This window comes from Oncorhynchus tshawytscha, linkage group LG08, assembly GCF_018296145.1.
Source record: "Oncorhynchus tshawytscha isolate Ot180627B linkage group LG08, Otsh_v2.0, whole genome shotgun sequence".
Classification (NCBI taxonomy): Eukaryota; Metazoa; Chordata; class Actinopteri; order Salmoniformes; family Salmonidae; genus Oncorhynchus; species Oncorhynchus tshawytscha.
In genome coordinates this window covers 72589790-72605470 of record NC_056436.1, presented here as the reverse complement: position 1 = coordinate 72605470, position 15681 = coordinate 72589790, and the positions used below count along the sequence as shown (strand labels likewise).

Genomic DNA, 15681 nt, shown 5'->3' with positions numbered 1-15681 from the left:
TTCTAAGCGTGAGAGGAGGTCAGTTAGTTGTTAGTTATTAGGAGGATGAAGAGGAAGACTTTTAAACACAGGATTGTGTTTTGTGCTTAGTCTGGGTGATGGGTGCTCCTTCCCAACCTGTCTGGTGAACCAGGATCCTGAGCAGCCCTCGTCTCCTGGACACAACCCCCCTCCCAACAAGACGTAAGTATTCATCTCCTGGACACAACCCCCCTCCCAACAAGATGTAAGTATTCATCTCCTGGACACAACCCCCTCCCAACAAGGCGTAAGTATTCATCTCCTGGACACAACCCCCTCCCAACAAGACGTGTTTTAATCTCCTGGACACCCCCCGCCCCCTAATACATAAGTATTAATCTCATGGACACAAACCCCCTCCCAACAAGACGTAAGTATTCATCCCTCACAGGAAATCACTGTCCTGCCTACACTCTTCATACATTCGGTCCTTTTCCATAAAGATGGTTTTTGGATACAGATGTGAGAGAGTACTTTAGAGTACTTTTCTAACAGTTATTTTGCTAATAGTCCATTGAAATCCATTCATGTACTGATCCTGCCTAATGGTTTGTCCTGTGTTGTGCAGTGTTGTTGGAGAGAGCCACCAGTTCCCAGCCAAACCACTGAGGGAGTCCCAAAGTCGACTACTGAACAGCGCCCCCTCCTGGACAGAGAATGGGGGAGCAGAGGACAAAGCGAGACGGGGTGAGGGTTCAAATATCTGATGGGAGCCAGGCAAACCCTAACCTTATCTTCATGTCCAGATCCTGGTTCAACCCTAACACTAGCTTCATGTCCAGATTCTGGTTCAACCCTAACTCTAGCTTCATGTCCAGATCCTGGTTCAACCCTAGCTCTAGCTTCATGTCCAGATCCTGGTTCAACCCTAACTCTATGTCCAGATCCTGGTTCAACCCTAACTCTAGCTTCATGTCCAGATCCTGGTTCAACCCTAACACTAGCTTCATGTCCACATCCCGGTTCAACCCTAACTCTAGCTTCATGTCCACATCCCGGTTCAACCCTAACTCTAGCTTCATGTCCACATCCTGGTTCAACCCTAACTCTAGCTTCATGTCCAGATCCTGGTTCAACCCTAACTCTAGCTTCATGTCCACATCCTGGTTCAAGCTAACTCTGGCTTCATGTCCACATCCTGGTTCAACCCTAACTCTAGCTTCATGTCCAGATCCAGGTTCAACCCTAACTCTAGCTTCATGTCCACATCCTGGTTTAACCCTAACTCTAGCTTCATGTCCACATCCTGGTTCAAACTAACTCTAGCTTCATGTCCAAATCCTGGTTCAAACTAACTCTAGCTTTATGTCCACATCCTGGTTCAACCCTAACTCTAGCTTCATGTCCAGATCCCGGTTCAACCCTAATGCTAGCTTCATGTCCAGATCCCGGTTCAACCCTAACGCTAGCTTCATGTCCAGATCCCGGTTCAACCCTAACGCTAGCTTCATGTCCAGATCCCGGTTCAACCCTAACGCTAGCTTCATGTCCAGATCCCGGTTCAACCCTAACGCTAGCTTCATGTCCAGATCCCGGTTCAACCCTAACGCTAGCTTCATGTCCAGATCCCGGTTCAACCCTAACGCTAGCTTCATGTCCAGATCCCGGTTCAACCCTAGCTCTAGCTTCACGTCCAGATCCCGGTTCAACCCTAGCTCTAGCTTCACGTCCACATCCTGGTTCAACCCTAACCCTAGCTTCATGTCCACATCCCGTTTCAACCGTAACCCTTGCCATGACTCTAACCCCAGACTTATGTCCACTGTTTTTTAAAACTTTTAAATGTTTACAAATCATTATTCTCCAATAACTTAACTGTATGCGTGCTGTGTTTTTCAGGCACAAGTAACCCAGCAATGGCCATAGAGAATGAAACATAACCACGGTGAGGAATGAAGACTTGTAAGTGGAATCATAGGTGAGTTGAAAATTGATCTCAATATTTAAAAAATATTATCCACAAAGCTTGAGGTAAAAACTATGTGGTTTATTTCTAATGAATCACATAATACTTATTTCCTTCAACAGGTCTATGGTGATCCCAGTGTTCAGCGTGCCTATGAGAATGTGCAGTTGTGATATCACCATAACCAGTCATCTTTCTTACCATAACACACTGCTGTAGTTAATTGCTGCTTAGAAGGGCTTAGTTTACTGTTGTTTTTGCTCTCACCAGTATCATTGGAAACAGATGATGTAACATTTGAATCCAACGAAGCATTGTTATTGTTGTTTCTAAAGAAATCATTTGACATGGTGGAAACTGGTTTCCTGGAGGCTGAATATTGAGTATGAGATCAAGTTGTGGCCTCGGAAGATTGAGGTTGCATTCCAATTACTTGCCGTGTTTTTTCAAGTTTGGATCTGAAAAGCATAAGAATAGAATGAGAAGAGTTTTATTTTCACTTTGTATAACAGGTGGTTGGTCTAAGAAGCTACATGTGTATGTGTTCAGTACATCTATATTATTTTAGTAAAGGATCCTTGAAGTATTGTTGTATGATTTGATTATCTTGGACTTCGTCTTCAAATTCGTCTATTTTTACTTGTGTAATGTCTAAACTAGAATGACTAACTTGTATTTGTGATTATTGACAGAAACAGTATAAATATTCCATTTTAATGTAATTTTAGAATTTGCCAATACTTAATCCTAAACCAACACGCAAAGATGTATGATAGTGAATGTTGATTCTATGATTGTATAGACATATTAAGAGTAAAAGATGCTTTGTGTGTGTGATTATTGGATGAGATATGCAGTGTTAGGCTTTTTATGGCACTGAACATGAAAGAAGTATTGAAGAGATTAACAACCTGTTGTGATTTTTAAAAAATCCTTCAATTAACTGATGCATGCTTCATACTCAGGATGCTAACTAAACATAAGAACGTAAATAGTTTCATGTATTATACCAGTTTCTCTCTCTTAGAAACGCGGTAAAATCACTGTTGCATAATAATCATTTGAATAAGGGCTATATTGATATTCTTTGATTTGAAAGGATTCCTGTGTTCCTCTGGCATTGGTGAAGATACCATTGGCTCTTAGACATCACCAATCAGTCTTATTTTTTATGTCAGTGTGCTTGCCATGTCAAGTGTTCCTGTAGTGCTATTTATTGTCAAACTGCCAGCCAAAGATCCTGTTTTTCTCCAGAGGCCTGACACACTGGCCTATGGTCTTCAAATCCAAGCCTCGGTTTCAGAATGTTTGCTGCATTCTCAATTCAACTCCATTCAAATATGGAAGTGCTGCAGAAATAATACAGTGATTGCTCCAGCTGTTTCATTCCTTGTGAGGGTTCTGTTCTGATTGTACTCCTTTGGTCCTTTTAAATTACATTTTCTGTTTGGAAATGAGTCATCAGCATCATTTTGCATCAGTTTTCATTTTGGTAAATGGCTCAAATGTATGCAAAACCTTGTCAATCTATATTTTTTTAATACTCTGTGCATGAATGGAGAAAAATAACTTTATGAACATGTGAGGCTATGTACTGTACTGTGATGCCTTATCAGATAAATACAATGATGCCATGTTCAGCCTGTTTATATTGCTATTGACTGTTCTTGTACCTTTCTCCCATATAGGCCTCAATAGCCTATAAGGTATATAATTTAAAATATGACTCTTAAACAGATTTCAAACTCACTCAAATCAAGTTCTTATATGTTAGAAAAGTTTGAAGCCTTTATTTACAAAAGCTTTAAAAACAATCTCTCGTATATTGCATTTTTTCTTTTTTTTCTTTACATATGGAGGGGAGGGGGGGTCTCGTCACATGAAAAGAACCAACCAGTACAATAAATTAAATATTAAAATAACATTAAAAAAAATGTAGCTACTATTAAGGCTAAGTTTGGTGAAAAAAAACAACTTATTTTCATAATAAAGACAGATGTTAAGTGAAAAAAATGTAACTTAGAGAAGGCAACAAAGAGGAGCATACCAGAAAAACGTAGCTTTTCATATAAAATCATGGATCTGGTTAGGAGCTTTAAAGTGCAAAATTTCTACAGAAAAAGTTTGAAAAACTAAAATCCCTTGTTTCTCTTCAAGCGCTTCATGTGAAATCTAAATGAACCAACCAGCCCCTCTAAACTGCTTTCATAGAAAAAACATGATTTTAAGCACAAACACACACCTTGGGTACATCTGGAGATAGGAACCATTGAACCACCAAATTCACCAACCACCTAAAGTAAGAAGCGCTTATGACAAAGAGCTTCCGAAATGGTGTGTGTGTGTGTATATATATATATATATATATATATAAATAATGATTTTGTTCTTCCATTATTCCAGTCGTCGTAGTAATTGACTAGAGCAGACCATCCAGAAAGATCCCAGTGATGATGTCATGACAGCTGTTTATTGGCTTCCTCCTCGTAGGCGTTCCCTGTGCCGTTCTGGACGTATGCAGAGCCTGAACCCAGCCCGTACAAGTGACCACAGTACTTCGCATCGTCGATATGATCCTCAAAGAACATCTAAAAAAATATGTGATGTCATCAGATACAATAAAAAGTATACTAGTTTGTAGTTAGGTTTCCACCCAATTGGCGACAGATTGCAGATTTTAGAATATTCAAAGACAATATGCGCATTTTACCATCAGTGGTGTTTCACCAAACAGACTTGTTGCAAAAAAACAAAAACATTGTGCACATAAAATGCACTTTTTCGCTTGAGTTTTCATGTACCGAATAAAAATAAAAAGTTTAATGTGTGTCCATCGATTTTCAACTCTACCAATAGTAATCACAACTGTTGTGTTACATGTGCCTACTTTGGTCTTGGCACCTGCGCTCAAACCAACTGCTCGCAAATACAGTGGCTTATTATGGATAAGAATGAGAATATTTTTATTTGTCAAAAGGCAGTCAAGCATCGATCATCACGTTACCAGAATCAGAACCTAGATATTTATTGGAAAGAGCATCAAGATCACCGTGCATTTTCACCACCCTGTATTATTTCATCTATAGCCTAATGAACTGCATGCTTTCCCGAGTTGTAGTGGGAGGACCACACACATCGCGTGACTCCAAGTTTACATTGATATGATGGTTAATATATTAATATTTGCCCATAAAGGCATTTCCACCACCACTTCTCGCATAATAATTTTACTGACACAAAAAGATCTTACCATGTCAAACGAACAAATGATCTGTCAGAATTTATAAAATTGTACTGAAACTTCCTGTTTCCATCACAGCTGTCAGGATTTCAAAAAAATACGGTATGACTTTACTCCCATAAAAACTGTGGATGGAAATGTGGTTAGTGAAAGTAGTATATGTTTATCTCTTTAATACCATCTGGTGGCTCTTTGAAGAAATGCAAGTTGTGAGTCATCTCCCTGTTCTATGATCCATTCACACAAACATCTCAGTACCAACCCTATTCCCTTTATAGGGCACTACTTTGATCTGGGCCCACAGGGCTCTGGTCAGAGGTAGTGAACTATACAGTACCATTCAAAAGTTTGGACACACAAACTTATTCAAAGGTTTTCCTTTATTGTTACTATTTTCTACATTGTAAAAATGGGGCGGCAGGTAGCCTAGTGGTTAGAGCGTTGGGCCAGTAACCAAAAGGTTGCTGGATCGAATCCCCGAGCTGACAAGGTAAAAATCTGTTGTTCTGCCCCTCAGTTAACCCACTTTTCCTCGAGCTCCGACGACGTCGATCTCAATTATGGCACCTCTCTGATTCAAAGGGGTTGGGTTAAATGCGAAAGGTATCCCCCTTTCCCAATAATTTCAGTTGAATGCATTCAGTTGTACAACTGACTAGGCTGCCTAGGTCCCCCTTCCCAAGAAATGTGTTATTTTAAAACTATGAAATAACACATTTCATAGTTTCATTTAGTAAAAAAAAGTGTTAAACAAATCAAAATATATTTTATATTTGAGATTCTACAAAGTGGTCCCTCCCTTCTTGCCCAATAATGTTTGTACCATGTTGTTGTTGTTATTTTCTTAGGTCTCTATGTATGTGTTGTCTCTTGTTGTGATGTGTGTTTTGTCCTGTATTTTTATTTAATTGATAATTATTTTAATCCCCGCAGGACACCGTTTTGTCCTTAACTGTCCTAGCAAAATTGCAAAATTGACATTCTCTCAACCAGCTTCATGAGGTAGTCACCTGGAATGCATTTAAATTAACAGGTGTGCCTTGTTAAAAAGTTAATTTCTTTCCTTTTTAATGGGTTTGAGCCAATCAGTTGTTTTGTGACAAGGTAGGGGTGGTGTTTAATTGTTTTGTGACAAGGTAGGACTTGGTAAAAGACCAAGTCCATATTATGGCAAGAACAGCTCAAATAAGCAAAGAGAAATGACAGTCTATCATTCCTTTAAGACATGGTCAGTCAATTTCTTCAAGTGCAGTCACAAAAACCATCAAGCGCTATGATGAAACCTGCTCTCATGAGGACGGCCACAGGAAAGGAAGATCCAGAGTTACCTCTGCTGCAGAGGATAAGTTCATTTGAGTTACCAGCCTCAGAAATTGCAGCCCAAATAAATGCTTCACAAAATTCAAGTATTAGACATCTGAACATCAACTGTTCAGAGGAGACTGCATGAATCAGGCATTCATGGTGAAATTGCTGCAAAGAAACCACTACAGTGCCTTGCAAAAGTATTAATCCCCCTTGGCGTTTTTACTATTTTGTTGCATTACAACCTGTAATTTAAATAGATTTTTATTTGGATTTAATGTAATGGACATACACAAAATAGTCCAAATTGGTGAAGTGAAAAAAATGACTTGTTCCATAAAATAAAACATTTAAAAAAAGTAAAAGTGGTGCATGCATATGTATTCAACCCTTTGCTATGAAGCCCCTAAATATCTGATGTAATCAAATACCTTCAGAAGTCACATAATTAGTTAAATAAAGTCCACCTGTGTGCAATCTAAGTGTCACATGATCTGGCACATGATCTCAGTATATATACACCTGTTCTGAATGGCCCCAGAGTCTGAAACACCACTAAGCAATGAGCACCACCAAGCAAGCGGCACCATGAAGACCAAGGAGCTCTCCAAACAGGTCAGGGACAAAGTTGTGGAGAAGTACAGATCAGGGTTGGGTTAGAAAAAAACATCAAAAACTTCAAACATCCCACGGAGCACCATTAAATCCATTATTAAAACATTGAAAGAATATGGCACCACAACAAACCTGCCAAGAGAGGGCCGCCCATCAAAACTCACAGACCAGGCAAGGAGGGCATTAATCAGAGGCCACAAAGAGACCAAAGATAACCCTGAAAGAGCTGCAAAGCTCCACAGTGGAGATTGGAGAATCCGTCCATAGGACCACTTTAAGCCGTACACTCCACAGAGCTAAGCTTTACGGAAGAGTGGCCAGAAAAAAGACATTGCTTAAAGAAAAAAATAAGCAAACACGTTTGGTGTTCGCCAAAAGGCATGTGGGAGACTCCCCAAACATATGGTAGAAGGTACTCTGGTCAGATGAGACTAAAATGTAGCTTTTTGGTCATCAAGGAAAATGGTATGTCTGGCGCAAACCCAACACCCCTCATCACCCGAGAACACCATCCCCACAATGAAGCATGGTGGTGGCAGCATCATGCTGTGGGGATGTTTTTCCATCAGCAGGGATTGGGAAATTGGTCAGAATTAAAGGAATGATGGATGGCGCTAAATACAGGCGCTAAATATTTTAATTCCAGGTTGTTAGGCAACAAAATAGTACAAATGCCTAGGGGAGGTGAATACTTTCACAAGCCACTGTACTTAAGAATATCAATAAGAGGAAGAGACATGCTTGGGCCAAGAAACACGAGCAATGGACATTAGGCCGGTGGAAATCTGTCCTTTGGTCTGATGAGTCCAAATTGGAGATTTTTGGTTCCAACCGCCGTGTCTTTGTGAGACACAGAGTAGGTGAACGGATGTACTCCGCATGTGTGGTTGCCACCGTGGAGCATGGAGGTGTGATGGTGCTTTGCTGGTGACACTGTCAATGAATTATGTATAATTCAAGGCACACTTAACCAGCATGGCTACCACAGCATTATGCAGCGATACGCCATCCCATCTAGTTTGAGCTTAGTGGGACTATCATTTGTTTTTTAACAGGACAATGACCCAACACACCTCCAGGCTGTGTAAGAGCCATTAGACAAAGGAGGAGAGTGATGGATTGCTGCATCAGATGACCTGATCTCCACAATCACCCGACCTCGACCCAATTGAGATGGTTTGTGATGAGTTGGACCGCAGTGTGAAGGAAAAGCAGCCAAGAAGCGCTCAGCATATGTGGGAACTCCTTCAAGACTGTTGGAAAAGCATTCCTCATGAAGCTGGTTGAGAGAATGACAAGAGTGTGCAAAGCTGTCATCAAGGCAAATGGTGGCTACTTTGAATAATCTAAAATATATTTTGATTTGTTTAACACTTTCTTTTTTGGTTACTACATGACTCCATATGTGTTATTTCATAGATGTGATATCTTCACTATTATTCTACAATGTAGAAAATAAAATAAAAATACATTTAAACCCTTGAATGAGTAAGTGGTGTGTCATAACTTTTGACTGGTACTGTATATTGAAGAGGGTTCCATTTGGGACACACATGGACAGAGTACCTCTCTCATCTTGAAGAATGCCATGCCTGTCAGTAGTGAGTCTGAGCCAGCTTGGTGCTGGGGGCCAATCCTCTCCAGCTCCAGCTGTTCTGCCACTTCCTGTAGCCCACCCTGTCAATCAAACTCCGCCCTGTCACTCACAGATTCTGCTAATCTAGCCATCTGGCCATGTCTATAATGCATTTAAAGGCTATTGATTAAGACTTGTGGCCTAGTTAGCTCTCTGAAAACTCATTGAATACAAAGTTGAGTAATACTTTCTTTAACTGTTATGATGTGCTGAAGTTACCTTGAGGTTTTTGCAGCTCTTCATGAGGTACTTGACATCATATATGATGGGGAAGAACAGGCGAAGGATCTCAAAGAAGTCCACTTCCTCTTCGGGCAGGTTAGAGTTGGACAGAATCTTGATCAGATAGCCAAAGTCATAGCCACTGCAAACAGAAAAATAAACCAAATGCTTCTTAGGTCTAAGATGATTGATTTTAACAATGGTCAAATTTGCACCAGATGTGACAAATAACATACATGTGTGGTTAGAATCTGGATCTGATAAGATGGCGCCGAAAAGGATGGCTGAAGTTTTACATGCTCCTAACCAACTGTGCTATTTTGTTAGTTTTTGCGTTGTTTTAACTTATTTTGTACATAATGTTGCTGCTACCGTCTCTTATGACCGAAAATAACCTCTGGACATCAGAACAGCGATTACTCACCACGAACTGGAAGAAGCTTTTTCCTTTAATGAGTCCGACAAGAAGGATATTCTGCTTTCCCGGGAACAGGCCCAAATGTCATCATTTGTGTGAAGAAAAGACGGAGGAAAAGAGGGCGCAGGCCGGGCTGCCTTCTGAGAATCTGTAGGCGAGCGAGTAAACTCCCACTGCCATCCGTTCTATTTGCAAACATGCAATCATTGGAAAATAAAATTGATGACCTACGATTATCCTACCAACGGGACATAAACAAATGTAATATCTTATGTTTCATAGAGTCGTGGCTGAACGAAGACACGGATAATATAGAGCTGGCGTAATATTCCATGCACCGGCAGAACAGAGAAGAGGCTACTACGTCTGGTAAGACGAGGAGTGGGTGTGTGTGTCTTTTTGTCAAATAACAGCAGGTGCGCAATGTCTAATATTAAAGAAGTCTCGAGGTATTGCTCGCCTGAGGTAGAGTACCTTGTGATAAGCTGACGACCACACTATTTACCAAGAGAGACCTCATCTATATTATTCGTAGCCATCTATGTACCACCACTAACCGATACCAGCAGTAATAGCCCACTCAACCAACTCTATAAGGCCATAAGCAAACAGGAAAATGCTCATCCAGAAGTGGCGCTCCTAGTGGCCGGGGACTATAATGCAGCAAACTTAAACCAGTTTTACCACATTTTTACCAGCATCTCACATGTGCATACAAAGGGAAAAGGGGAAAAAAAACTCGACCACCTTTACGCCACCCACAGATATGAATAAAAAGTCCTCCCCCGCCCTCCAGCTTACAAGCAAAAACAAAAGCCGGAAGTACCAGTGACTCGCTCAATACGGAAGTGGTCAGATGAAGCGAGGACTGTTTTGCTAGCACAGACTGGAATATGTTTCAGGATTCATCCAATGGCATTGAGGAGTATACCACCTCAATCATCGGCTTCATCAATAAGTGCATCGACGACGTCATCCCCACAGTGACCGTACGTACATATCCCAACCAGAAACCATGGATTTACAGGCAACATCCACATCGAGCTAAAGGCGAGAGCTGCCGCTTTCAAGGAGCTGGACACAAATCCGGACACTTACAAGAAATCTTGCTATGCCCTCAGACGAACCATCAAACAAGCAAAGCGTCAATACAGGACTAAGATTGAATCCCACTACACCGGCTTTGACACTCGTCGGATGTGGCAGAGCTTAAAAACTATTACGGACTACAAAGGGAAACCCAGACGCGAGCTGCCCAGTGATGCGAACCTAGCAGACAAGCTAAATGCCTTTTATGCTCGCTCCAAGGCAAGAAACACTGAAGCATGCACGAGAGCACCAGCTGTTCTGGATGACTGTGATAACGCTCTCGGTAGCCGATGTGTGCAAGACCTTTAAACAACATTCACAAAGCCATAGGGCCAGATGGATTACCAGAACGTGTACTCAAAATATGCACGGACCAACTGGCAAGCGCTTTCACTGACATTTTCAACCTCTCCCTGACCGAATCTGTAATACCTACATGTTTCAAGCAGACCACCATAGTCCCTGTGCCCAAGGAAGCGAAGGTAACCTGCCTAAATGATTACCGCCCCATAGCACTCACGTTGGTAGCAATGAAGTGCTTTGAAAGGCTGGTCATGGCTCACATCAATAGCATCCTCCCGGATATCCTAGACCCACTGCAATTCGCATTCCACCCCAACAGATCCACAGATGACACAATCGCAATCCACACTGCCCTTTCCCACCTGGACAAAGGAACACCTATGTGCGAATGCTGTTCCTTGACTACAGCTCAGCATTCAACACCATAGTGCCCACAAGCTCATCATTAAAGTAAGGACCCTGGGACTAAACACTTTCCTCTGAAACTGGATCCTGGACTTCCTGACGGGACGCCCCCAGGTGGTAAGGGTAGGCAACAACACGTCTGCCACGCTGATCCTCAACACTGGGGCCCCTCAGAGGTGTGTACTTAGTCCCCTCCTGTACTCCCTGTTCACCCACGCCCGCCATGGCCAAACACGACTCCAACACCATCATTAAGTTTATTGACGACACAACAGTGGAAGGCCTGATCACCGACAAAAATGAGACACCCTAAAGGGAGGTCAGAGAACTGACATTGTGGTGCCAGGACAACAACCTCTCCCTCAATGTGAGCAAGACAAATCGTGGACTACAGGAAAAGGCGGGCTGAACAGGCCCCCATTAACATCGACGGGGCTGTAGTGGAGCGGGTCGAGAGTTTCAAGTTCCTTGGTGTCAACATCACCAACGAACTATCATGGTCCAAACACACCAAGACAGTCCTGAAGAGAACACGAAAAAACATTTCCCCCCTCAGGAGACTGAAAAGATTTGGCATGGGTCCCCAGATCCTCAAAAAGTTATCCAGCTGCACCATCGAGAGCATCCTGACCGGTTGCATCACCGCCTGGTATGGCTATGGCAACTGCTTGGCATCTGACTGTAAGGCATTACAGAGGGTAGTGCGTACGACCCAGTACATCACTGGGACCAAGCTTCCTGCCATCCAGGACCTATATAATAAGCGGTGTAAGAGGAAAGCCCATAAAATTGTCAGAGACTCCAGTCACCCAAGTCATAGACTTTTCTCTGCTACCGCATGGCAAGCGGTACCGGAGCGTCAAGTCTAGGACCAAAAGGCTCCTTAACAGCTTCTACCTCCAAGCCATAAGACTGCTGAACAATTAATTAAATGGCCACCAGACTATTTACATTGATACCCCCCTCTCCATTTGTTTTGTGCACTGCAGCTAATCACTACATATTATCTATGCAGTCACTTCACCCCTACCTACATGTACAAATTACCTCAACATCTACCCCCACACACTGACTCGGTATCAGTACCCCTTGTAATATAGCCTCGTTATTGTTATGTTCATGTTCCTTTTTATTATTTTTTACTTCAGTTAATTTGGCAAATATTTTTTTACTATTCTTGAACTGCACTATTGGTTAAGGGCTTGTAAGTAAGCATTTCACTTTAATAAGGTCTACACTTGTTGTATTCAAATAAAGTTTGATTTGATTTTAAATGGCCTACCTGTGGAAAGAAAGCCACTTGACGCCCTCACAGAGCACCACCCCTGAGGTCATGAGCAGTTCAGCCAAGTACAATGTCTCGATCCCCTCCTCCTCATGCTTCTTGAACTGGATGCCTGATGTTGTCAAGAGCTCGATGGAGTCCTGTGCATACATGTCCTCCCTGACGACGGAAAGGGAGACACCGGTCACACTCACACCTAGGCTCAACATTTATAACAGGGTTTCTTAAACTGTGGGTCGGGACCCAAAGTGGCTCCTGGGCATGTGAGAGCTGGGACGCGAGTCATGAGAATATATCTATATTAACACAATTTCTTCTTAATTTGGGTAGTTGGAAGAAGATATGGGTCACTGGAAGATAATAAATGTATATATTTTGTGTCAAGAGCCGAAAAAGTTTAAGAACCCCTGATTTATATCAATGAATGTAATGGCTATAAGAACAAGGGGTACACTAAGCATGACAAAGTTGTTGTTGCTGTGTAAGTGGATGCAGTCCCACTATATATATATAGCTCTTCTTCAATGTCTGAGACTGCTGATAAGCCTTTAGGTTTTACTTCCACAATAGAAACAAGTTACATGTAAACAACAAAATACTACTCAAAACACTGTCTTCAGTGCCTCACTAAAACAAACATGAAAATAAAACAGTACCTGCGATATGCTCGAAAGCATTTATGAAATATGTCAATATAAACATTTGAAAAATGACTTGAGGCACTAGGAGAAAAGCAAGTCAATTAGCTCGTTGAGAAAGTAAGCAGCTCATGTGACAGGTGCAGCCTATTTGGTGGCTCAAGTGAAAGTCTTGGCCACATGGTTTCTAAACAATCTTGGTCACATTGTCCTTTACCTGAATGGTGTGCAGGCAGTGCAGCTTCAGTATGACAACGTTCACTCCTGTATGGAGGTCCTGAACTAGCTCTGGTCCAGGGCGTTCAATGTGGCTTGCTGACATTGAGCCTTCAAATGGCCTGGCCCAGAACTAGTCATGAGCGTGACCCTGATTGTGTGCAGTATCAACACTGAACATAGGCCTGTTCTTGCCTTGGTTTCATACATCATATGAGCAGGTTTTTTGTGCCTTTGCCCATCAGTCCAGACATGTAAACTAGTCAAACTCCATACTACAATAATATCACCTCAATAACAGACTACATCAAATGGACTTCCTTTTTGTAGTTACTTTAATGCAGAAATCTCAAGTTATAAAAATGTAATTCCTCAAGAAAGTACCGTACAATACATATAAACATTACAATCATCTTTAAAACCTTTCATGGTAAAAACAAAAAGGTTCTTCCTTTTCTCCTAGTGCCTCCAAAGAGCCGTTGCTATGAAACTTCCCCTGTTCTGTAGGTGCTGTACAAGAGGCAGGTCATATAGCTGAGTTCTCTAACATGGGCAAGTCAAGTCTTGATACAAGACATGAAAATTAGTTGAACATTGATAGACATCATAGAAAGGGGAACGCTTACGTGAGGTTAAACTTAAAATTGAACTGCCATGTCGAAGTTCCCGGTGGATATTCACCCTGTTCATTCATAAAGGTAAGGCCCAGCTGGATAATCTTTAGCAAGTCTACATTACATCGCAGTAACTGGTACTGGTAGTCAGCATTGCTTCTGAACTCTCCAATCGGTCTCGCAACTACACCTGGAAACTCTGTGTCCTATGAACAGAACACAAAGCAATAGAGAAGGCAGAAATGGAGCAGCAGCACAATGTTCAGCAAATATCTGTCAGTGTCAACCAAGATGCCTTTAATCAGAACTCTTCATAACTTACCATGGCAATGTAGTTGTATTTTCTAATGACCTGACGGATCCTTTTGAGTTCTTCATCCAGGTTGTCAGCCCAAACCTCACATATTCTTTGGCTATGATCCACAGTAGCCGCGGGCATAGTGCCAGCTCTACAAGCAAGGCATCAAAAACAAACAAACAAACTCTCAATCGAGAAAATGACCATGGAATTGTGGTCCTTCTTTATTTGTTTGACCTGGAGATAAACAACAAACAATGTCCGGTTACACAATAACCCTGTGAGATTTCTTGCCACATACTCGATGGTTACATTAAAACATCTAGCTAACGTTAACTAGATTTGACAGGAGAATTACAGACATCTAACGTTAGCTAGCTAATATACTGTGTAACATACTGCCTAATCTAGATAGCTAATGCTGTAGCTAACAATCTTGCTGTTAGGAGGACTTTACTATGCTTTAATGTTATTGGGGCAAATAACTGGCTAGCTACTTTTTTAGCAGACTGTGATGACAGGCACCCATCTAGTAATCGAACTGAGTTAACTTACCTGTCCCACTAGCTAGTTAGCTAGCAGTTCACTAGCTAATTAGCTAGGAGTCTGCTAACCTTAGAGTGGGGACATGATGCGTTTCTCTTCAGATACAATGATATCATAGTGTTTCATCGCCTCTTATAATGCCCAACCCTAGCACCTGTCAGCTACCGTTAGCCAGCTGGCTAAAATATGTGGCTGGCTAGCAAATCTAGCTAACGTTAACTTAGCTAGCTAACCAACTCCAAATAGGGCTTGAATTTCAACCTTCCCGACTTAGCGTTCGCTAAATAAGGGTTGTGCAATTACAAGTGAACAGTTAAAAAACTCCCAATTACCTTGTTTAAACACGGTCAGGGCCTTTTAACTAACTTTTAAACAGTTTTATATTCCAAATACCGACAGTCATTGATATCAACCCACAGCTGCCACCTCTGAACCTCCATTACAACGTCATCACGCACACAGTGACGTCACGAACGTATACACGTTGGCCTTTGGAGTCCAAGGACGGGGGCGTATTCATTACGCCGATTCTGTTCCGAAACGTTTGTTAAACGGAAGCAAACGGAACGAAATGGGCGTGACTTACCTGAATTTGTCCAATAGAACGTCTCGTTTTAGTTTGCAACTGTTTGGACTAATGTAATACACCCCTGGTTCCTTTTCGTCTCTACGTCTTCTTCTAGGTTTATTGGCAGACTACACCCCAAAATTTGTCTGGCCGCCTCCTAGTGTGCAGGTTGAAAAAATGTACATTGTGGGGGTGGGCAAAAATATCCATACAGAGCAGGGCCAGAACTACCAGGGGAGAACGACTCAACCTTCGCATTGACGATTTCAAACTGAAGGCCGTCCACGGTACTGCAGGCATTGTTTCCAGAAAACAGGATCCCCATTATACTAACTAAGCATTTAGTTGGATGATG

General features: G+C 41.8%; 2 protein-coding genes across 6 annotated transcripts in view; one reads left to right on the top strand and one right to left on the bottom strand.

Moving 5' to 3' along the window:
• The window catches only part of zdhhc2 (zinc finger DHHC-type palmitoyltransferase 2), a 27677-nt gene extending 24103 nt beyond the window's left edge, over nt 1-3574 (top strand). For both annotated transcript variants that reach the window (XM_024428846.2, XM_024428847.2), the window contains 4 exons: nt 91-183; nt 590-708; nt 1861-1939; nt 2050-3574. In XM_024428846.2, the coding sequence (XP_024284614.2) occupies nt 91-183; nt 590-708; nt 1861-1901 (253 nt within the window). In that variant the 3' untranslated portion in view covers nt 1902-1939; nt 2050-3574. The remainder of the gene's footprint in view (nt 1-90; nt 184-589; nt 709-1860; nt 1940-2049) is intronic.
• Nucleotides 3575-3682: 108 nt separating this feature from the next.
• cnot7 (CCR4-NOT transcription complex, subunit 7) lies at nt 3683-15229 on the bottom strand. Of its 4 annotated transcripts, none has more exons than XM_024428848.2 (7): nt 15091-15228; nt 14237-14449; nt 13927-14120; nt 12444-12605; nt 8944-9088; nt 8655-8765; nt 3683-4515 (listed from the first exon to the last, which is right to left on the bottom strand). In XM_024428848.2, the coding sequence occupies exons 2-7, from the start codon at nt 14351-14353 to the stop codon at nt 4384-4386; spliced, it is 861 nt and encodes a 286-aa protein (XP_024284616.1). In that variant the 5' UTR covers nt 14354-14449; nt 15091-15228; the 3' UTR covers nt 3683-4383. The 4 variants fall into 4 exon arrangements, with proteins under 4 accessions (XP_024284616.1, XP_024284617.1, XP_024284618.1 ...); XM_024428849.2 differs by having other exon boundaries at nt 14237-14363; XM_024428850.2 differs by lacking the exon at nt 8655-8765 and having other exon boundaries at nt 15091-15229.
• Nucleotides 15230-15681: the final 452 nt, after the last annotated feature.